Raw genomic sequence first — 24,157 nt, 5'->3', positions numbered from 1 at the left:
TCCTTGAGGGATTTTGCGATGCGAACTGGATAGCATACTCAGAGGAGTCTAAGTCTACGAGTGGATATGTATTCACTCTAGCAGGTGCTTCTGTATCTTGGAAGATTTACAAACAGACATGTATAGCTCGCTCAACTATGGAGTCAGAGTTTATTGCGTTAGATAAAGCAGGAGAGGAGGCCGAATGGCTAAGAAACTTTTTAGAAGATATTCCTCTCTGGCATAGGCCTGTGCCAGCTATATCGATACATTGTGACAGCAAATCTGCAATAGGTAGAGCTAAGAATAGCTTCTACAATGGAAAGTCTATACATATGCGTAGAAGACATGATTCTTTGAAATTATCAATCTCTACAGGCGTTATTTCCATAGATTGGACAAGGTCCAAGGAGAATATCGCGGACCCTTTGACGAAAGGTTTTCCAAAGGAGATAGTTAGTAAAGCATCGAAGGGGATGGGGCTTAGGCTCAAATAATTAAACTTGCCATGAAGGATACTCAACCTTGCTGATTGGAGATTCCAATAACAAGGTTTCGAATGAGACAACTAATTTATGGTAGGTAAAGGTAAACACTATCAGAGAATTTCATTCTCTGTCCCTTCCCTATGGTGTTGATGTGATAGTGTGACTGCATGTGGAGGGTGACTTTTAATTAAGTCTTAATGAGTTCTATAGTTTCAATTTAAGATTGAAGTGGGGTGTAGCAGTAAACACTCTTGATGGAATTCACCTATCTGAATGAGGAAGTGGGTCGCTTCCAATGAGAATGGAAAGCATTTTGAGAAACAGGATATGTCCAGCGCCAAAATGGACAAAACGACACAAACTTAGCAACACTTGGAGGATATCATGCATGGATGTTATTAGAATTACACCAAACGCAGTTCAAGACATAGTTCACTGTCTAGATAGTAGTTCCGGTAACTTCTCACTAAGCAAGGTTCAAGACCTCATCGACACCTTTGCCTAAATGGTATTTTCCGTACTCTGATTTTTCGTTTTTTACCGAGATTTCATTCATGTGGGGGATTGTTGGAGAAAATGAGTTATTTAATAAATGATTTTTTGGTCTTGGTGTGGTTTGATCTCATGACCTAAGGGTCTAAGGATACTCACTCATTTTTGAGTGAATGAAATGGAACCTTTAGTCCCACATTGTGGAAAACTAAAGAGGTGCTCCACTATATTACCATGTTCTGATGGATATGTTGTACAATAATGTGGGTGGAGCGGGTGGGACGAAAAATACATGTTTCGACCCATGCCCATGCGCGTGTACCAAGCACCAAGTCCGTGTCTACTTGAAATTATTTTTTTGCAACTTTTTAACTTGATAAGTAATTTATTTAAGAGTTTTATTTATGGAAAAAATTCCTTTTTGTGTTTAATTGTTTTACAAGAAACAAAACTCGTTTTATAAGAAAAAACCTAAACCTAACTTGATTTGCAAGTTAATTTTCCTATAAATACAACTCGAAAATCTCTTTTCAAAACATACAAGCAGCGACCATCTCTAGGTCTACTTTTCTTCATCTTCTTGCTTTTATTTTCGTGCGGCGTTTTACTTCCATCCCCGTTGCTGAGTTTAGGAGTGGGTAACTTGTATTGTGCTAATACAAGTTATATCGGGCAGTCTTATCCTGGACACATCTTCGCACGTTGGGGTTTAGCATTACTTTAGAGTATACCCGCGAACTAATGTGTTAAGGACAGTTTGTTGAACCTGTGATTCTGCCCTCATCAATTTGTTCGTGGTAGAGTTGTTTGATACGGTTCTTTATATTTATTGTTTGATACATCTGACGTTTCTTCTATTGTTGCAAGACTCCAACATATCTTTCGTTATTCGCATTGAAAAAATTGGTTTTTTTAATTTTAACATGGGATGTTTGTTATCTTGCAGTAACTTTGGACTTCGGATGGAGTGGAAATTTGTCTTCAGAATCCTCTTGCTGATTGGAATGGTGATCCATGTATACTTCTCGGTTATTTATAAACTGAGTTATATGCTCCTCCAAAAGAATTCGTATTCGCATAACATCTTTGTGAGTTGGGACCCGTGCGTCTTGATATTTTGCTCTGCTCCTCGTTTTTTTAAAGTACTGGCGAAACCTTTCTGGTGTTTTGCTAATAAAAACCTGTCAAATATGGATTTTCAGGATCAATATCACCTAGTGTTGCGACTAAAGTGTAGGTTTGTTAAACTAGTTCTTTGTTAAGCTGAGAATCTGATGAAGATTTCTTGTATGAATCACAGCATGCTTGGGATCAAATTCTTTTATGTCTTCTCCGTTAGTTTTGAAAATTTATCCACATTTCAGATTCATTCAGAACAACTCCCTGACTGGTCAAGTTCCAAACAACCTTAAGTGAAAACCTGGATTGAGCTTTAGGTAAGTTAAAACATGAAAACCTAGTGAAAGTGAGGAGGAGAAGAAAGTTGAAAGGTCGAAAGGTATGAGCATAGTTGTTTTTCTTTCTTGAATGATCCCTGAATCTTGTGGAACTTTTCTGGGATTATTCCATTTTCTTGGTTTATGATTTCTTTAAAACTCCATAGTCAGTTTTTTGTTCTTTTTCGCAATTAGTTTTTCTTATGAATAATCCTTGAATCTTGTGGAACTTTTATTGGATTATCTTTGTCTTATCTCTTGTTTTTCACATGATTTCTACTTAGTCTTCAATCATCTATCTCCCTATAATCTTCACTCCATAAACGGAGAGGTAATTTGTTTTTGGTGCAGTTTCTTTCCAAAGTAGACATTTGTGGGTATCCTGTGGTGGATTTGCAGTGGTGAATTTCAGAATGCTAACCTCTGATACAAGAACAGTGGTGTGGAATGCAGTAGTGCAAATCATCATCTTTAGCATGGTGATTCATACTAGTAGATCAGTAGCTTTTTACAAGGCTACAGTCATTGAACATTTTCAAAATGTTGATCCTCGTGATCATCAGATCTCTCTGACGAAAACTATCCTTTTCAAAAAAAGTCAAACTAGTTTTTTTCCCCCTAAAATTTTGGATGAAAATTTCCATAAGTGCAAAACTATTTTAGCTAGTCATCAGACTGGCAATTTAGTCCGTAATTGCAGCTTATTTTCTAGCTGTCAAAATTACAGTTACTCCCCCCATAAGTATAGCACTTACCTTACCAGTCATACCCAAAATCATGTTATTTCTTTCTCATTGCCAGTCAAGCAAGTCATATACATTTATCTCTTTATATTGCGAATATCAATAATTCTGGTAAAACATTCATTGCAGATTATCCTCCTAACAGATTTTGTTACCAAAACAAAATATTCTGCTACTCTTTACCTAATCTTAAAGATATTGTGAAGTATTATCGGAAGCGAAAATTATCTTTGAGGATTTTTGAGAAGAATAAATACCCTAGATTTTTCCTTAAAAAGCATTCCAAGGCAAGTCATCATCATTTCAGTGGATCTAAAAATTTTATTCCAAAACATATAGCTATGGCTGAAAGTTCAAATAGCCAAGTCAACAAAAATGTTGAATCTCAAGGGAACACTGCAATGGCTGAAAGTTCAAACAGTCGTATCAACAGGATTAATGAACTCTCAAGACAACTAAGGAATGCGTCTATCGAACTTCCAACGGAAAGAAGAGCTGTAGTAGGTGGTTCATCAAACAATAATGTTGTTGAGGAAGAATGGTCATATGCCCTGCTAGGAAAATTTCTTTTCAAGGATAAGATTGATATGAAAACCATCAAGGAGGACATCAACTCATTGTGGAGGCAATACATGAATAAGAAGATAAGAGTCGTGGGACACAACCTAATGCTGGTGAGGTTGAACAATGAAGAGGAGCAAGATGCAATAATCAACAATGGTCCTTGGATCGTGGGAGAAGCTCTTTTTGCAGTCAAAAAGTTTGTTGCTGGCACTGCAGTGAAAGACTATGTTTTCACTCATCAAGAGTTCAATATCCAGTTCAAGTATCTAAAAATGGAACATCTAAATAGGACTGTAATTGATGAAGCAATCAGTTTTATGGGAAGGAAGATTTGGACAAAACCAGAAAACTGTAGGCCAACACATGGAAACACAGTGAGAGCAAGAATAGAGATGGATCTTAAAAAGCATTTACACCGTGGAGGATGGTGGAAATCTATAACTGGTGAAGATGTCTGGATTAGGTATCATTGGGAGCTACAACCAAAAAAGATCTGTGACAAGTGCTTTGTCATAGATCATCAAGAGCATACCTGTCTTCAAACCTCGTATCTCCTATATCTAGACATTTTCACAACTGCAGAATATGAGATTGTAATGCAAGAAGAAGCTGATGTTTTTGAATCCAATGAAGATGAAAGAGGTACGTATTCAGCTCTGGAGGAAATAGGTGAAGGAGAAAATGTTGATGATAACATGCAGACAAAAAGAATGAGAAACTCTCAACTGAATCAAGAACCATCCATGAACCCTCATAACATTCATGTTACTGCTCCTAGCACCATAAGAAATGACATACCTGCTAGTATGAATCACAATGCGACTGATATGGATTGCAATAATGAGGAGATGCAATAACTGAAACCCACAAATGACTATGGAGGAAATCCTGCACAGGTATATAACAAAACTAAAACTGTGTTTTTAAGTTTCAAAGTTTTAATCTCTAGGTTTCTAAAGTGTTTTCATTGTTTCTTTTACTGTTGTTTTCATATTAGGAATAATATAGTTATGAAAATCGTAGCGTGGAACTGTAATGGTTTTTCTAATAAAGAAACTAGGAACTATGCTTATGACTTCAATAAAATGCTAAGTCCTAATATTGTCATTATGCAAGAAAAAAAAAATAGATTCCGATAAGATCTTAAGGTTTATCAAACCCTTAAATTTTCCAAATCACTTCTATGTCCCATCTATAGGAAGAGCTAGCTAGAGGTATATGTCTCCTCTGGAAGGATGGTTTTGAATTAGATATCATCTACCATGATAAAAACATGATCCATTGTCTAATAAATAGTGACCCATCTAAACTTAAATGGTTACTGTCTTGTGTTTATGGCTCTCCTTATCCTCAAGAGAAAAAAGAACAGTGGAATTTTTTACAAAACATTTGTGAAAACTTTGATATTACTGGCCCTTGGGCTCTCATAGGAGATCTGAATCTTACTTTACATGATAATGAAAGATCAAATAGCAATGGCTTTTCCTCACATGCTTCTTCTATAGCTCAGGTTGTTTTGGAAACGGGCCTTAATGATTTAGGGTTCCATGGAAATCCTTATACTTGGACCAGTAACAAGCATGGTACTGGTAAAATCAAGACAAGATTAGATAGATACCTTGTTAATCCAGATTGGTTTATTTATTTTCCAGATTCTTTCCTTAAACACTTACCTTTTTTGGTTCAGATCATTGTCCCATTTTTCTAGATTTATTTCCTAACAATTTTCACAGCTCAAAAAACTGGAAGTTTTTTGAGTGTTGGTTAAGAGAAGGTACGTGCACAACTGAAATTATCAATGCTTGGGCTACAAGTTTTAATGGGTCAGCAAGTTTTACCTTGGATAAGAAGCTATCGGAAACTAGAAGAACTTTATACGTCTGGAATCGCAACACGTTTGGCAATATCCAAAATAATCTCAATATTCTGCAACAGCAACTCTCAGATCTGGAACAACCACATCAGGGTAGAGATAAAACACAGATGGTGATAGAAGTTGAAAGAGAAATAGAAGAATGGCATGCTCGCGAGGAAGAATTCTACAGGAAAAAGTCAAGAGAAACTATCTTCAATGAGTTGGATCAAAATACTAAGCATTTTCATCTCCAAATAAATAAGAGAAGATCCAGAAACTGTATTGAAACACTCAAAAAGGTGGATGGTAGTTGGTGCACTGGTAGAGATAATCTTGAAAGTATCTTAACTTCACATTTCCATAGTATTATGAGTACATCTAATCCTCAAACTGGTAACTCTATTCTAGATCTTTTACCACAGTGTATATCTGAAGAGGATAATTTCATGCTTACAAGAGTTCCAGATGAAGCTGAAAGCACTGCAGTCTTAAAGTGTATGAAGCCGTGGAAGGCACCAGGTCCAGATGGGTTTCCTCCAGGGTTTTTACAAACTCAATGGACAGTGGTAAAGAAAGATGTAATCAGAATGGTACATGATTTCTTTCAGTCAGGTAAACTCTTGAAGAAGATGAATAAAACCAATTTGTGTCTCATCCCAAGGACAAATCTTCCTCATACACCAGGCGACTAAAGACCAATTTCTCTTTGCAACTCCACCTACAAGCTGGTTACAAAGATAATGGCAACTAGATTGAAGTCCCATCTGGACAAGATAATCTCCCCTATGCAAGCAGCTTATGCCCCCGGCAGGCAAATCAGTGACAATATTACTTTGGCACATGAATTGATTCACTATATGAATAAGAAGAAAAACAAGAAGCACTACTTGGCAATGAAGTTGGATATGAGCAAAGCATTTGATCGTGTGGAGTGGAAGTTCCTAAATGATATAATGCTGAAACTTGGTTTCAGTTCGAAATGGTGTGCTTTGGTTCATGAATGCATATCTACTTCAGAAATACAGGTTCTTCTTAATGGATCACCATGTCAATCTTTTAAACCAACAAGGGGAATTCGACAGGGTGATCCATTATCACCATATCACTTCTTGATAACAATAGAAGCTTTTACCAGATCTCTAGCACATGCAGAACTCACACGAGACATAAAAGGAATAAAGATAGCAAGGAATGCACCACAAATCTCTAATATCTTATTCGCAGACGACTGCATGCTTTTTTTCAAGGCAGATGTGCATAATGTGAACAATCTCCTTCATATCATCAACAAGTTCAGTACAGCTTCAGGCCAATAAATTAATTTTGAGAAATCAGCGGTTTTCTTCTCCAAGTACTTTCCACCAAGGCATAGTAAAATTATTTTAACAAGGTTAAGAATGAAGAAGATGGATTTAGAAGAGAAATACTTAGGGATTCCTTTGTTTCTTAAAAGGAAAAAATTTATATCTTTCAACACCCTAGTCAACAACATGAGGAGTCGGCTGAAAAGGTATAATGGTAAGTTGGTGAATCAATCTGGAAGATCTGTCATCATCAAACATGTTCTCAATGCACTGCCATCACATCATATGGGAGTGTTCAAGATACCTAATACAAACATCAAGGAAATGGATAAAATTCAGAGAGACTACCGGTGGAACAAGCAAGAAAGTGGGGTCTTTATATTGCTTCTTGGCCAAGAATAAATAGAGATAAAGTTACACGAGGAATGGGTTTTAGAGATTTAGCTTGTTTCAATCAAGCTCTGTTATGTAAAGAAGCATGGAGACTATGCCAGCAACAAGATCAATTATGGGCTTCTGCATTAAAACAAAGATACTTCTCTAACACAACAGCACTGCACGCTAAGAAGAAGAGTAACTCAACATGGGCTTGGCACAGCATCCAAACTAACATGGAGTTTTTCAGAAAACACAGTTTCTGGATTGCCAGTAATGGGACAAGTATACAAAATTGGAAAGATAATTGGATACAAGGAATGCATGATCCACCTGTAGCATCAGTAAGCGAATAAGAGGCTAAAAACTATGCAAAGGTTAGTGATCTTATTGATCCACAAACCAGAAGTTGGAAATCAGAATTGATTCACAGTATTTTCACACCTGCTGATGCTGATAAAATACTTCATACAAGAATAGTAGAGCTGCAGTCGGACAAAATAGTTTGGACATTAACTCGGAATGGAAAGTTTACAGTCAAGTCAGCTTATAATAAGTTGGTTGAGCTAAAAACCAACAGGCAGGAAATATTTGATGAGGAAAAGGCTAAACTTTACAAGAAAAATTGGAATATGGAAACATTACTAAGGGTTAAACACTTCGTTTGGAAGTGTGCTACTGATATTGTTCCGAGTAATGAGAGGCTTGCCAAGCCAATGCAGCATACTGGTGAGCAATGCAAAACTTGCCAGCAAAGTGTCGAAAGTACAACACATATGCTGATGGAGTGTTCTTTCTCAAGAGCAATACAACTATCAATTCCTGGAGCAAGAAGAAGCGTACAAGGAGCTAATAATTCCATTTTTGATTGGATCCAAAGCTGGTTTGAGGATGATATGAATAAACTAGATGAAGACTGGACAACTAAGATGGCAAATATGGTCTGGGAGATTTGGAAGGCAAGATGTCGAAATGTGTTTGACAATATCACGCCAAACCACATCACAGTGGTAAGAAATATTCAGCAGCTTAATTCGACCACTGGCAGGAAAATGAGAAAGACGAATGTCTGTGAAAACAGGACAGAGATAAGCAGTATCCCAGTTCAAACTAATTGGATACCACCTGAAAGTCCATTCTATTCAATATGTTGTGATGCAGCTTTTAAAAAAACTGATTTGAACCACTCTGGCATCGGACTAATCCTCCGAAATTTTGCAGGGCAATTTGCACAAGCTCAATGCACCTATGCAGACAGACACCTGAATGCGGAGCAAGTTGAATGCGAGGGACTGCTGAAAGCTATAGAGTGGGCAGAAAAGTTAAATCTGCAGCATGTATGCTTGGAACTTGATGCGCAAGCTGTGGTAGAAGCAGTGACTTAAGACTTGGAAAAGGTAGCTTGGGAGAATCAATCCATTGTTTTACAGATTAGGTCTAAACTTGCCATCATCCAACATGGAGATGCAAATTCATTAGGAGGAAAAATAACAAGCCAGCAGATAGCCTGGCAAAGCATTCTAGAATTTATAAAGTTAGTAGGTCTTGGATGGGTTTACCACCAAATTTCATTCCTAATGTAATACAAGCAGAGGAAAACTCAGAACTTTTATTTCATTAAGCAATAAAATCTTTCTCTTCGCATAAAAAAAAAAAAAAAAAAAGGTAAGTTAAAACATTGATGCTATCAAACATATGGCCATGTCTATTGCTATTGCTATCCGAAGCAAGTTAATGTTTTCCCTTACTTCTCAGGGTTCACCTGCATCGCCTTCTTGATGCGTCTTGCCCAAGTATCGTCTTCACAACATGTCTTCTAGGAAGCTGATTGTAACATTTGTACTGCAGGCTCTTTTGTTCCCAAGCCTTTGCTTTGCCAAATTTCGCCTATATGAAGCCATTCCTTTTTGTCTCTGCAAACTGCAATAGATCTTGCCCGTTTCTATCACCTTCTGCATTTTACTTTTCGCTTTGCATACATATTGTTATTTTAAATGTAAGTTTGGAAAATAAATTCTGAAATGGGTGAGATTGATATGTTTCATAAGACATTGTTTTTTAGCACACTTTAAACACCCGTAATGAAGCCTTTGTCGGTTTACATTTTGTGCTAAAAGTTTCCAGTATTATGCTTCATAACATTGACCAACATATACCCATCTTCTACATTCTTAGAGATTTTAAGTAAATAATTTTGGCATACCATATAAAAAACTCTCTGCAGACCTGTAATACAACTTGAACACCCAGGGAAGATAAAAAGAATCTTAAGCAGGTCACCGTAACTTGAACACACATAGGAATGATTTGGTTAAAGATTCAATATACGGGCTCTTCGAAGGTAGAGTCCAGCCTGCACACAATTAAAAAACACAAGTGAATTAAGTATTTTGCTTTTGAAATAAAAAACAGGTTAAGAAAAAGTTTAACAGTTGAGTATACCTAAATGTTGTTTGAAGCGGCACTGGACGCGACAGTCTCAGACCCAGAGGTAGTACTAGGCTCCACCGACCGCTGCCTCTGGTCTCTCCACGGTATACGCAGCTCACTGGGCAAGGTGTGCAGAGGACGCATGGCTGTCAAATGAGGCATCCCCGTCAAAGGAGGCATGTCCAGTGTAATCTGCCGAGGTCCTCCAACCAAACCTCCATCCGGTCCTCGAGGTGAAGTAGAAGTGGTAGGGTGGTGGTAGTACCTGTTACTTCTGTAACAATAAAACACTCAAGAAAAATGTTAGAGAGATATTAGAATAAAAAGATTAATTTCTGGAAAGTAAATAGACACTCAATTGGACTGCAAACAGAGGACAGAGTCACGTGTTCAACACGCTGTCCTTAACACGATATTTGACCGGTACGCCTCAAGAATGAGTGATGCCTATAACCTGTGGTCAAGTTCGTATCCAGGATAAAACTGCCCGTTGCAAGAACTGTTAGCACTACAGTACTTGCCCACTCTTACGACCTCAACAGCAATTGCGCACGGAATGAAAATAAAGGACCACACAGGGGGAGAAGACGAAAAGAAGAGGATAGTAGCTCTTCTGGACACGAATTGAAAATGAAAAATGTGGTCGGTTTATATAGAGGAGAAATGAGAGAAGTCTCATTGATGCGCATTAAATCGAATGGAATTAATTTCAATTAATTCAAATTTTTCGAAACAGTATAAAACGTTCATGTATTGATTTAAAACGTTTCATGCATCATAATGTGGTTATAAAACGTTCATGCATCATAATGTGTTTGTAAAACGTAAGGAAACATCCGCCGGGTCAGACGCCCCCATCGATTAAGAAATGATTTGTTTAAAATCTTTTAGATAATAATTCAAAGGAAGTTTCGCCAAAAAGATAAGTCTTGACACACCCACACCCGAACCCGAGCCGGCCCAGCCCGCACGGCGGCGTGAAGCACCGCACCAACTAGCCCATTGCCTAAGTCCTCTCCCTCGCACAAAAATGCTAATGACCCAAGGGGCACTCTTAATATCAAAAAATTCAATACTTATGGAGAGGTATCAGCTTTAGTTTTCCCTATGTGGGACTAAAGGTTCATTCACAATAAATGAAAATGAGCTAGTGTCCTTAGTGATCAATAGGTCCTAAGTTCCAATCCTTTCAAGACCAAAAAACCAAACTATTTAATAAACTCAATTTTTATAAACTCATTTTCTCTAATAGTACCTCCACACTCCCCAGCCAACTGCAAGCAACACGACCAAGCATGCACCTCCTACACCCACCCAAACCCATGGGGATGTCCCATGATGTACCTCATCGGGTATCTCATGGGGGGCCCTAGTATAGGATGGAAATGGAACTATCGACTCCTACAGGAGTGCCAAATTAAAAGTTTTAATGTTTCTTGGAGACTAACAAATAATACAACTAATGTTTCATAGATTAACTTAAGCAGAACCTATGAAATTGAGACTAATTCAACTAATTGAAGCTGACCCAATCAAGACACATACAACCTTCTTCTATATGTTATCATCAATTCAATTATACTAAAACTACTCTCTAAAATCTGATTTGATGGAAAAAGAACCCCTAAAACTTCTTTTTCCCCCGGTAATTCCTATCCAAGTTTTCAATTAGCCCATAACATCTTTAAGTTTCCTTAATTATGAACAATAACTCAATGAAATCTTTTTCCTATCCTTACTTATGAACAGTAACTCAATGATCATTGGATAATTTTCTTCAGCGGCTATACCTCACTTAGAGTCAAAGAAATGAGGTTTATCAAAGAAATGAGGTACTGATCAGATCTGCATTTCTTTTTCTTTTTTGATTTCCATGTGCATCTATGAAAGGGTTTACTATAGCTTGGGTTTGTACAATTTTCTTTTGCTGTGCAAGTCCTTGTAAATCACTGTTATATCAAATGAAACCCCATAATGACAATGCTAAACGTAACTAATGATATTTAAATCTTTAGTTAACGGACTTCCTTCTGGTTAATGATTATTACTACTCCAAATTTTGAAAATTTCATAGATCTGTCCGTGATGATAGTTATACCCTAGCTAATAGATCATTTGTATATACATATATCCTCGAAAGAATCGTCATTCAGTACGTTTGAATATAGAGACAAGTCAATTACTCACATGATCCACAGAATCAGCTGTCGCCATGATCAAACCCATCGCCATGAAACAGATGAAGATTTCCAACCTGAAAACGGCAATAACAACGGATAGATTCATCTGACTTTCTCTTTTCTTATAAAGACCATAAAAAAAATCAAAAAAGAAAAAGAATTGCAGATCTGATCAATACCTCATTTCTTTTCGATTTGTTGAGTACTATCGCAGTCGAGATTACCAGAAAGTTTGAGTACTTCTCAAATGAATTATCTTTCTTAAATGCTCAAATGCAAACCGTTCAGAAACTCTTAAATGGAATTTGTTTTGTTAAATGCAAACCCTTAAAAGAACTTCTCACAATCTCACAGCTCCTAATGTTGTAACAACAAAAACTACTCACTGCTCCTAAGTTTAAGAAAATAAGCTAGACCCTTAAAAGGTTTTGTTTCTCTCTGAAACTCTCCTCCTCATTACTCTTGTTTCTAGTTACTGCCAGAATATGCATTTAAAGATTACAAAAACGCAATGCCCAACCATTACTAGAACCTAAATTCATCAAAAAGTGGAGTAGACAAAGACATTTCACCTACTAGATTTAATTGGCATTTCAGCCCCACAAACAAGCTCAAATTGAGTTTTCTCCCAAGCTTTATTCCATGATAATGTCTTGATTTTGTTTGGAATATGCATGCCTTAACCAAAATACAACCTAGGATGCACGGACTGTCTATTGACTCGGATTCAGTTTTTCTTTTGTTGTTTCAACGGTTCTAAATGAACCTTGAGAGAAAAAGAAAAAAAAACGATAGGCTTATAAGTTGAATTTAGACAAGATCGAGTTAGGATGAAAAGAACTTACACAAGTTTCCCGCACAAATCATGAAAATGAAATGAACTGTTTTTTTTTTCTTCTTCTTCTTCAAATGATTCATGTAGTGGAATAGGTAAGAAAATAAGCATGTTACATCATTTGGCAAATAGACACTTTCCATGGTCGAATAAGTTTAAGAAAATGAAACGACGGGTAATTTGCCAGGATAAACGAGAATAATAGTAAAGGAAATTCGAAGTGCACAAAAAAATAAAAATAACATAAATAATATATTAAATTCTTACTCCCTGAAACAAGACAAGAAATGAAATGAAATGCAAATGCAGTAAACGGTGAACAACCATATAGATTAGGTACCTGTTATTAGCATGGAGTACCAAATTAGAGTATTGTTAGGATTAGGTACTTGTCCAGTCTGTGGACTATTTTATCTAAAAAACTGACTAGAAAACCATATAGTACTTGCATGGATACACCCTAGGTCCCACTTAGTCCTTTTACCAGGGACCACAAGCTAGCTAAGAAACTAAACAAAATTGGTTAAAAAAACAAAAATCAATAATTTCTGGGTGAAATAAACATTTAAATTTTGATACTGTTTAAATGGACAGAAATGTAAAAATAGACAGATGTAAACAGTTTCATCCTACCCATTTTCAAATATTTTTTTTATATTTGATTTACATCAGGATGCATCCAGTTTCATCCTTACTATTTTTTAAGTTTAAGTCACGATAAATCCAATTTCATTCTTACTATTTTTTTAGTGTCCATTTCATCCATATTAATTTTTACTCGTCCATTTAAACCGTGTTTTAAAAATATTTAGACAAATGACCCATTTTCGGAAGAATCTAAAATCATGCATCGTGAGAAATGAAAAGTATTATGTTGGTCTTCCTCTTCAGTTCACTACTTCCCTCATCAGTCATCGCTAATTATTAGTTAGAGAAAGTCAGTGGGTACCACTGGCAAGACTACATCAGATTTTCAATTTCCATTGCTTTCCTGCCTGATCACCTTGACGTATGAAAGAGAACCGAAAAGGTACAGAGTAAGTTTACCGACACAATGACTAAATTTTTGGTTTGAGGTAAAAATTGTGGGTCACAGAATTGGTTCAACTTTTGTTGGCTGATCGAGGAACTAGGAGTAGGATGGTAGGAGTTCAAGGCTCCCCCCATGTTAGTAATTTTCGGAATGATTGTGAATGATTCGGCGAACGTATCCGAACTGACCGAATCCAAATGATATTTCCAAACTATTTAAATTCCGAATCTAGTTCGCGCATTATATGGACCTCACGAATGATTCACGAACGTATCTGAACTGACCGAATTTGAATAATATTTCTGAACTAGAACTCTCATAGGTAAACTCTCTGACCAGAGTTCCGTTGTTTGGTTTTTGTTTGATTTTGTATATACTTTATATTTAAATACAATTATTCAGTTGGTACTTGTTTTTAACCAGTGTTTTATGTGTTGATTTTTGTTTGAAAGTCTATAAACTCGTTTTATAATACATATATGCGATTAAATTGTTCACTTCTTGTTAAATAATCACGCTAAAATATTTTTTCCATCTTATAAATCATATATAAATAAACTTAGTCTCCTAATAAGGTCATAATACTTAATTTATCATATATGTAATCCGAATTTTAAGTGCCGAACTCACATTTATAAAACCAATATGCACGTATGTATATCGTTCCGAACTACTGTCTGAATAACGAACCGTTGACCATACTTTCGACCGAATCCAACCTATCTGAATCCGTATAATTCCCGTACATATGCCGTTCAGAACTACTATTCGTACCCCAAATTGCTAACTAGGCGCTGCCCTTCCTGAAAACCAAATCGATGGCAATCTTCTGGCAACAATGGTTATGGGACCAAATTGATGACCGTTTCAATGTTGGGTTAAATGCAACATACAGTAATTACTTCCTCTTATTATCCAAATGGATTTCATCCAAGGCACATGTTTTCAAGGCTGTTAATGGGGTACCAAATTGGGGTGTGTACCAATTCAAAGACAACTGTTATTTTGTCCTATATGTAATTTGGTACATCCCAAGGTAATTTAATACCCCACTAGCAACCTTGCATGTTTTGGTACGAAGAACATAATGATAATGTCACATGATGTCAAAAAAAAAATCTAAAAAAAACGTGCTAACTTACGATAAATTAATGGATTTTCAAGAATGGATACATGTTCACTCCATTCCATGGGCGGGTTTGGTCACGGCGTCCACCAGTTAAATTACGGATGGATTAGGTCGGAGTGGCGGGTTGGATTTACCCATACCAACCCCTTGGTTCCATATATTTTAGGAAGAGTTTGGAAGGCCTGTCAAATGGTTATTTTTGTCATAATTCTCCTCTAAATTCATTCCCGGGAACTAACTTAAGTTGAGCTATTTGCAATGGCATTAAATTAAATTAAGTAATTAAGAATTTGCTAGGGAATCCGATGTCAGCCGCCTTTACTTGGTACCCCTACTCTTTTTTTCCCCCACAATTGTTTATAACTCCCCCTTCTCGGAGTGGAGTACATAGAATCAGATTCGATTTTTGAGAAATTGCGGCTTTGCCAGCGGACGCAGTGGTACTTACTATCAATGCATATTTCGGATTTAGTTGGGCTTGTAGGTGAATCCAAAGGAAATCCATCGAATTTGATAAATTTTATAGCATTTGGCAACTAGATAGAGGTTAATGTACTTCCGCTGGGTGCAACACCCTTTATGTACCAACTGGAACGGTGAAGCCAGACTAGATGCAGAAAAGAGTACAACATTTGAAGTGAGGTGAAGCTCGGACGAAATTAAGTATATATAGGACCGTTCCATCCGACCCGATGAAAGAACTCTTCACTAGTTTTCCAGTTAAAGGAAATACCAATTGGTCCTACAAATAATATATTAGAGACAGTCTAGTCCAGTGGACCTAGTTAATTGTCTGTTTGGTCATATTTGGTAATATAAATTATAATTTGGTCCTAAAAATTATGGTTTGGTCTTAGGATGATGTCATGGATGATGTAAATGTCACCTTGTAGTGGCAGAAATACCCTTTTGGATAAGGACCATATATATAGTCAAAAAGTAAGAGATAATAAATCATTATCAGATTTACTTTCTCTCTCATCTTTCCAGATCTAATCTCTCTCTCTTTTTCTTTCATTTTTTTTCCTCCTGTTAATGGCGTCTCCATTTTTTTTCTTCTATTTTTCTTCCTGCTGCTGCAAACGATGGTGATGAAGGTGAAAATCGATTTAGATATTTAGATCAGTAGTTGTAGACGATGAATACGATGATGTTGGTACTGTTGAATATGATTTTTTAGGGTTTTTTTTCTTTTTTCTGTTTTTGTTGACGATGAAGATATGTCGTTGTTGCTGCTGTTGATCATGAAGACGATGGTGTTAATCTTGATTTTGATGATGATGAACAAGATGAAGAAGATGAAGACGATGGTGTTAATCTTGATTTTCTTTTTTCTGCTGCTGTTGACGATGAAGATGATGAAGAAGATGAAGATATGTTGTTGTTGCTGCTGTTGACGATGAAGACGATGGTGTTAATCTTGATTTGATGATGATGATGAAGAAGATGAAGAAGATAAAGATCTGCTACTGCTACTGCCGTTGATGATGAAGACGGTGGTGTTTTTGAAGACGAAGATGTTGCTATTGTTGTTGAAGACGACGAAGATGATGAAGATGATGATGCTGCAGTTCATTCCAGAAATGAACTCTGCTTATATATGGAGTTCATTCCAGAAATGAACTCTGTTTTTATATGGACTTCATTTCTGGAATGAACTCTGTTTTTTTAGGTTTTTATATGGAGTTCATTTATGGAATGAAGTCTGTTTGTTTAGGTTGTTATATGGACTTCATTTCTGGAATAAACTCTGTTTTTTTAGATTTTGTATGGAGTTCATTTCTGGAATGAAGTCTGTTTATTTAGGTTTTTATATGGAGTTCATTTATGGAATGAAGTATGTTTATTTAGGTTGTTATATGGACTTCATTTCTGGAATGAACTGTGTTTTTTTAGGTTTTTATATGGAGTTCATTTCTGGAATGAAGTATGTTTATTTAGATTTTTATATGGAGTTCATTTCTGGAATGAAGTCTGTTTATTTAGGTTGTTATATGGACTTCATTTCTGAAATGAACTCTGTTTTTTTAGGTTTTTGTATGGAGTTCATTTCTGGAATGAAGTATGTTTATTTAGGTTTTTGTATGGAGTTCGTTTCTGGAATGAAGTCTGTTTTTTTATGGAGTTTATTTTTGGAATGAAGTCTGTTTTTTTTAGGTTTTTGTATGGACTTCATTTCTGGAATGAACTGCTGCAAGAAAATAAATAAAAATTAACACGGAAGGGTATTTTATCGGTTTAATATTTTTAAATAATTATGGACCAAACAGTAAAGGCATTTAACCAAAGGACCAAACAGACATGGGTCCACCTAAAAAAGCACCAAATGATATTTTTTCCATTTCCAGTTTGTTTCGGAACAAAGAAAAACAGCCTATAATCCACTTGACATAGGTGGTGGGCCCCACTGAAAACTAGCCGTCTCTTCATGGTATCTTGTGAGTCCCATCCTCCTTGATTCCTGTGACTGATGATATTACACTTTTTTTTTAATAGATAAATAGTTTTACCGTTAAAAGATACGTTACGGATCGTTTGGTAATCATTATTTTAATTGATTATCTGCTCATAATTTATTATGGAGATTATTATTAATTTCTAGATGCGTCTGGTAATCATTATAATAATTATTTAATTTAATCATAATTGAAAAAATCCATTATTTTAATAAACAGGAAAAAGTTGTTTTAAAAATTTATTATAATCAATTATTTTTTCTAAGAAATTCAAATTGATTTTTTTCTTCTTATTTTCTCTAAACTATCAAGGGGGAGACAAAAAAACAACATAGGACTAAAAAAGATATCCTAAATCATTGTTCTTTCCCCTTCTTTTTGAGATCATCATTCTAAAAGAATCAATCATTGGAAAAAATTGATTGGAAAAAATTATTTTGAAAATGATTATATCATAATCATAAATAGATAATCATAAATTTTACCAAACAAGGCCGTGATAAACAACAAATAGGATAGACGAATCATTCTCACAACGGACGTTGCAACGAATCTCTATTAGTAGAATCTTAGTTACCGAAATCACAGGAAATAGAATTATAGGTGACCAGTAGCCGTAACAGTAACTCCCGCTTACATACGAGAGAGCTTGGATCGGTGATGCATAACCCACAGCCCAAAAACATTTTTTTAAATTATTCTGAAGATCACAGCTTGAAGATGGTATAACTGAACTTCTGTCGGTCGGAAAGTAATGAACTCACCAGATAAATCGTCGGAACTCCTGTATCTGCCGCAGAAGGTCATAACCAGACTTGAAGCTATTTTCGATCAGATCGTGACCCAAACATAAGATATCGATTACAGAGAAGATTACAAAACCCAATTGAGAGAAGACAACAGACCTTAAAATGATAAAGAAGAAACTAACAACCAAAAGAAAATATGATCTAGTTACACAAACACAAATTTGTTTCGTTTATGTTCTTATTCCACAAAGCTCAATATTTTGATTGCATTTTGATACAGTACTATGTACATTTGTGCGGCACTTCACTTAGCTTGAGAATGTGGTACTTTCTCTCTAGCTTAGAGACCATTGCTTCGTACTTCATCGGTTTAGATCAAAAATAGATACCATACAAAATAATCCAATTCGGGCAGCCAGCAAAAATTACCGCGTTTCGGATTGAATTAACTCTATGGAATCAATTTTGAACTACTGATGGCTCCACCTTTTTCTGAAGTCTATTTGAGTTCATATCAACTAAAATGTTCGCTATTCGCTAGGATGTTCTTGGTCAATGACTCAATATGATGTAAGAGTGTTGTCTGGGCAGGTGGGGTTATGGATCTTTGCAGGGAAGAAAAAGTGGTTTTGGAAGAAAAAGTGGCAACGATTTTGTAACGGTAGTTTTGGATCTTTGCAGGTGGGGTTCCGGTCGACGTGACGGCAGGATTAGGGAATAGGTGAAGGGAAGATTCCTGCCTTAGCTCTTTTTTAGGGTTTTGGCTTCTTTGGGTTTCTATGTGGGTTTTTCCATTTTGTGCCGTCATTAATTGATGGGTTTTCTTACCATGTATATGTTATGTGTGGGTTTTCTATGTGGGTCTGTACGAGGGTTGCTACGGGTTTCTATGCGAGTCTTAATCAGTGTTTCCACGTGGGTTTATCTTGTATAAGGGTGGCGCATAATTACTCATTGTGTGTAACAATTCTATTATCTATAAAATCCATCTTTACCAGCAAAAAAAAAAAGAAAAAAAACAGTGTTGTTTGGGCATTACTTTACTTGTGTCGATGTAATTTGCTAGTGTAGGGAATATGCAACCGTTTAAGATTAATTTGATGATTTTGGGTACTAAAAAAAACATCTATCTTATAAACACAAATGGTTTTGGTCTAATCCGACAATTGCATTTGAGAGTTTTATTACAATGGACGGCTACCATGTGCTCTCAAAGCTCTCAAACTTGAAATATAAATCGTGGCTGAAAATCCATGTTCTACTCCCAGATCCAACCGTTCAGATTGGTTTCTTCGTTATTTTCCTCTTCTTCGTTACACAATATCATCCATTATTATTATTATTATTATCTTCTTTCACATCTTCTTCACATTATCCTTATTCTCTCCATTATTAGCCCTAATCGTGGCTGAAGTTAGGGCAGGTATCTGCGCCTCTCTTCTACTACAGATCGGAGGAGATCTCTTCCCTTAATTATCCTATTCCGTTACCATATTATCCCGCGATCTTCTCTTCTCATTGGCGAATTGGGCAAAAAGGAAAATAGAAAACATTCTTTTCGAGCATTGGCGAATTGAAGACGCTTTAATTCCTCATACGTCATAGGTCATCATCTTACCGTGTTTGAGACGCATGCTCTAGGTAATGGATTCTTTTCGATTTAAGTTTGATCTTGCCAATTTTTTGTTATTAATTTCTTTTCAATTTTTTTTAATCTTTTGATTGAGTTTTTTTATTTAAGCTTCTTAGTTCATCGTTTGCAGGTTTCAACTGTTCATTTGGGAAAAGAGGAGCCATCCATCTTAGGTAATTGAGTTCCTGATTTTGATTTTAAATTGTGAAAGGAAAAACATAAGCACATTAATAGGGGACGAATTTGGAGCAACTGCGTTCTTTTCTGAAATTTCCACTTTATCTGAAATTTGCAACTGTTGAGTTTTGTAGAATATTTCTAGCTTTTACGCTTTAATTTGTCAGGTAATTGACACTGTTGAAGAACAACAAATGCAAAAGGAAATATACACGGGGTTTAGGGTCTTCACACAACAAATTAGAAAGGAGAGTGAACATTTTGGCTATCGTATTAGGCTGTCGTTCAATTACCTAGAAAAGCATCCTTACAATTGGTTTTCTCTGATGCCAGAGATACTCAAATATGAGCATCCTGCATGGAACCATATTATCCACATTAGTCACAGGAAGAACAGCACATGTATCTCTAAGTTCATTATCAGAATTTAATTCGAATTGGCTCATTTGGTGCTTGGAACTTTTTGTTGAGTTTAATCCAAATCTTTCGGAATTTAGTTGAGTGCAGAAAATACCATGAAGGTTTCATAAACCACACTAATAGTAAATCCCTTTTTGGATCCGGTCTATTTTTCTTCTGTAGCTGCTGCTTTGCATATATGCAACGACTTTGCACATATTTGCAGTATATCAAGCGAGAGTGTACTGAGCTGCTTCATCATATACACATTTGCTTCTTATCTTTTTTACTTTAATTGTGTCTATTAAGGTGTTCTCTCAAGAGTGCCATCTATATTTGTTTTTGTCATTAAAAAGTTACTTTTGCTGACTAATTGTTTCCAATTTTATGCAGTCCATACTCTTTCACTGATTTCAAATGGGTTCCCAGATTGTGAAAAACCCTTCCACACGCCAGGAAAACACCTACAAAACCTTCTCCCATATTGGTGAGGCCGAAGAAGGCACAAAATGGATGACCCGTGTTCGAATATCAAGAAAGTGAAAGGCACAAAATGGATGACCCGTCTTGTCGGCGCAGGTCAGTTGTGCTTGATTTTTCATTTATATTAATTTGTATGAAAGTATTATGGAACATTTCCTTTTCCCTTGACCTAGAATGTGACTTTGAGTATTGATTGTGGATTCTGTTTGTTTGTACTATAGATGGTCTTTTATCATCTTGGTGTTTCAGATGTTAACTATAGATGGCCTTAGTTTTTTCTTTAGTTGAAACCATCTGAAACGTGGCTCTTCTGTTTCCAGGGTTCTTGCTGCCGCGCAACGGCCACAACATCTATAGAATTAGTCTAATTTTAGTTGCCTACTCCCTGAAGATTCGCCTACTCCTTCAACTATATTAGGTATTAGTCGTTTCCTGTTACAATTGTATTATTTCTTAGGTTGGAGTGTACCCCTCATATGGTATTTTTAATTGCGTAGCATGTATATTTGAATTTACTAGCACTCTTTATATACAATATGGGTCAAACTCTATTAGTTGTGAATTCTTACTGTTCCATTATAGTATTATTGTTGGAGAGCAATTGGTTGAAGTAACTGAAGTTGCATCTTATTGCTCATTGCAGTTGGATGTACTTATTTGGACGCCAAGTATCCTATCTCCAGGTATTTCAGACCTTCAATCCGTGTGCCCATCAGGTACCGTACACCAGGAAATTATCATTTCTAACTCATTTGGTGTCATTCAATGTGAGGTTTTTGTTTTTGTAGTAAATCATAAATTTAAGTTGATTTAGGTTTAAGCTAGACTTTATGTAGTGTAGAAAGCAATGCTATATATGATGAAGTTTTTGAAGAAAGACATTGCAGATTGTCTTATGCTTATGGCTGGGTATTTTCTCTTAGATTTTTGTTCTTTTGGATCTTTAAATTTGTGGCTTAGGGTAAAACAGCTTAGAATCTTCCAAAAACTGAATACCTACACTCATTTTATGGTTACGGTTCACATACTATTATATGCAATGTATGTTTACTGTCAGCTTGATCTCCCATAGAGCATATGTCAGTTATGATTGATCACTGTCTCAATTTAATTCAATAATATAAATGAAGATTTTGATAAGTTCGTGCGACTTGATGTCCTTTGGAAGCTTAGATAACCAATTATTCAAGAGAAAATTCTTCGTGCATTGATTGCTTTCTTATTTGATACTACTTCTATTTTACCATCTCACTGATAGTTTTGAGCTAATTTATATGTAGGTGGATCCTACTTCCAACCATTTTTGTGCAATCTGCATTTCTTCACAGTGCAAATACACAGGTTAGTTATAAAGACTTTATAGAAGTTCAAATATCCTACTTGACTGAGTATGCAACTCCTTCATAATATGGATTCAGCTATCACACTTACGGTGATTACTTTTATGTTTTGATTCGTAAAGTGATTTTTCTATTGCAATGTTAAAATTAACAGACTTGCGGGATTACTTTTATGTTTTGATTCGTATAGTGATTTCTCTATTGCAATGTTAAAATTAACAGACTTGCAACACAAAGATTTTGGATTGGCAAAAGGTGTTGCTACTGCCATTTTCTCTACAGCTGGTACTGGCTTTGAAATTTTTTTTGAAGATCAGACAGAAAATATGACACCTGAGCGTCCTTCCATAACCCCAATACCATATTTGATTATGCTGGCAAGCCATGATATTAAAGTTCACAACTCACCACAAACACTAGCATGTAAATAATCTAAAACTACTGTGTTTCTTTGGTTATACAGCATTGAGTTACCACGATGAATAGAATTAAGTGACGCGAAGATACAACAATCAGAGATATCTAAATTGGGACACTCTGTGCATCATTCTACAAGGATGAGATTGTAGCAATGCTACACCATTAGTATACAAGTTTCCCGTTTTTCTTTTATAGGGTTGTTAGAAAATTGTGATAAGTAATCCATATTCTGAAGGACCTGAGATGTTATGTGTGAATCTACTGCAGTCTCTATTCGGTTCTGGTGGATTTTAACTAGCTGTGCATTTTAACGTAACGTGATAATATAGCTGTGCATTTTAACCCGACAACACTTGTTTTTTTTTTTATTTATTATTATTGGATCAACGTGACACTTGGCCCTTCCTGGGTGCATTTTGTGTGAAATACTCATGTATTAGTACGTCAGTACATAGTTGTTATAAACTTTCCATACACGCCTATAATCACATGAAAATGAAACGACCTTAAATCCATCGTGGCATGTCATATGTGGAATTCGTCGCCAACCTATTTTAGTAAAAGTAAATTACATTTTGTATGTTCAACCAAAATCCACATTCCAGTCATGAATCATGATTAAAATTTGCTCATTGTAAATATTTTGTGGGTTGTTATTCTTTCAAATTTGAAAATTTCCTAGTCACCATTTTAATTATCAATATTAAAAATGGTCAGTTTCACCAATTTAAATTCATCTTTGGCATGTTAACATTACATCTTTACTTGCAGCAACGGATCCAATCTTGGATCGTTACAGCACGGGTCATATTCTAGTTTATAAATATAAAAAATATAAGGCTATAATAGAGAGCTCATAGAAAAAATACGCCTATAAACAAAAACTGGAAACAATTTTGAAACTGATGAAAATGGAATAGAGAACGGTCTTTTTGAGGGAGAGGGAGTACTTTTTTTTGAGGGAGAGGGAGTACTTTTTGTTTGAGTGATGCTTGCCGTCGAGTTCTGATTGAGTATTTTTTTGTTTGAGTGATGCTTCTTTGTCTTCGAGTTCTGATTGAGTATTGACGTGGTGGGCCGGAAATAAGCTATTGATGTGTTGATTTTGGTGTTGAATTAATCATGAAAAGGTAAGGAAAATGCTTTAGAACAATTTTAATCACGTGAGCATAATCAAAGATAAGAAACCAAATAAAACTAAAAGAAAATTGTTTTAATCCGTGATTACGCTAGGATGGAAGATAAAATTTGGGGGAGCGCAGTATAATTTTCGTCTAAAGCTTAGGAGAAGGTATACATCAGTATCACTTTATACATCCGCCTCACTGAGACGTAATTTATATGCGCCGGGTATCGAACGCATTTTTATCTTCCGCTCGACCAAATATGGTTTTGATCGGGATTTCAGACCAAATATAGTCTGACATTTGGTTTTACTCTACTTTTAATCTTTATTAAGTCCCACTGTGATTGATTTATGGACCAAATTTTTAGTTTTGATCGTTCATTATGATGCTCTTAAAGCCGAAAATTCTATCTGACCCGCTGTTTAACAGCTAAATACCAACAGAGTCTTGTGTGGCAAAAGATGCGGAGGAAAGAGGTGATGCTTTTTATCCACCTAGCTATTAGCATTCTTCCAAGTTCCAACTTCCAA

The 24,157-nt window shown here is 35.9% G+C and overlaps 2 protein-coding genes and 1 long non-coding RNA gene across 8 annotated transcripts; 2 read left to right on the top strand and 1 right to left on the bottom strand.

Moving 5' to 3' along the window:
• Positions 1 to 4,975: 4,975 nt before the first annotated feature.
• LOC113351177 lies at positions 4,976 to 6,249 on the top strand. The gene is made up of 2 exons (XM_026595212.1): positions 4,976 to 5,291; positions 5,411 to 6,249. Exons 1-2 carry the CDS (start codon positions 4,976 to 4,978, stop codon positions 6,247 to 6,249), a joined length of 1,155 nt encoding a protein of 384 aa, XP_026450997.1.
• A 2,868-nt stretch (positions 6,250 to 9,117) lies between these two features.
• On the bottom strand, positions 9,118 to 12,162 carry LOC113353394. Its single transcript, XR_003361259.1, has 4 exons — positions 12,026 to 12,162; positions 11,854 to 11,920; positions 9,679 to 9,940; positions 9,118 to 9,589 (listed from the first exon to the last, which is right to left on the bottom strand). It is a non-coding gene; the product is annotated as an uncharacterized LOC113353394 (long non-coding RNA).
• Positions 12,163 to 19,422: 7,260 nt separating this feature from the next.
• Positions 19,423 to 22,850, top strand: LOC113347809. 6 transcript variants are annotated; one of them, XR_003359264.1, is made up of 7 exons: positions 19,423 to 19,689; positions 19,812 to 19,854; positions 20,651 to 20,836; positions 21,061 to 21,158; positions 21,384 to 21,423; positions 22,021 to 22,081; positions 22,544 to 22,850. XR_003359264.1 is itself a non-coding variant. In XM_026591486.1 (6 exons), the coding sequence occupies exons 3-6, from the start codon at positions 20,811 to 20,813 to the stop codon at positions 22,509 to 22,511; spliced, it is 336 nt and encodes a 111-aa protein (XP_026447271.1). In that variant the 5' UTR covers positions 19,423 to 19,689; positions 19,812 to 19,854; positions 20,651 to 20,810; the 3' UTR covers positions 22,512 to 22,850. The 6 variants fall into 6 exon arrangements, 2 of the variants coding, with proteins under 2 accessions (XP_026447271.1, XP_026447270.1); XR_003359263.1 differs by having other exon boundaries at positions 22,303 to 22,850; XR_003359262.1 differs by having other exon boundaries at positions 21,384 to 21,456.
• The last annotated feature ends 1,307 nt before the right edge of the window (positions 22,851 to 24,157 follow it).

The sequence above is a fragment of the Papaver somniferum genome, chromosome 2 (genome assembly GCF_003573695.1).
Source record: "Papaver somniferum cultivar HN1 chromosome 2, ASM357369v1, whole genome shotgun sequence".
Lineage (NCBI taxonomy): Eukaryota > Viridiplantae > Streptophyta > Magnoliopsida > Ranunculales > Papaveraceae > Papaver > Papaver somniferum.
This window is presented reverse-complemented; position numbering and strand designations above follow the sequence as displayed.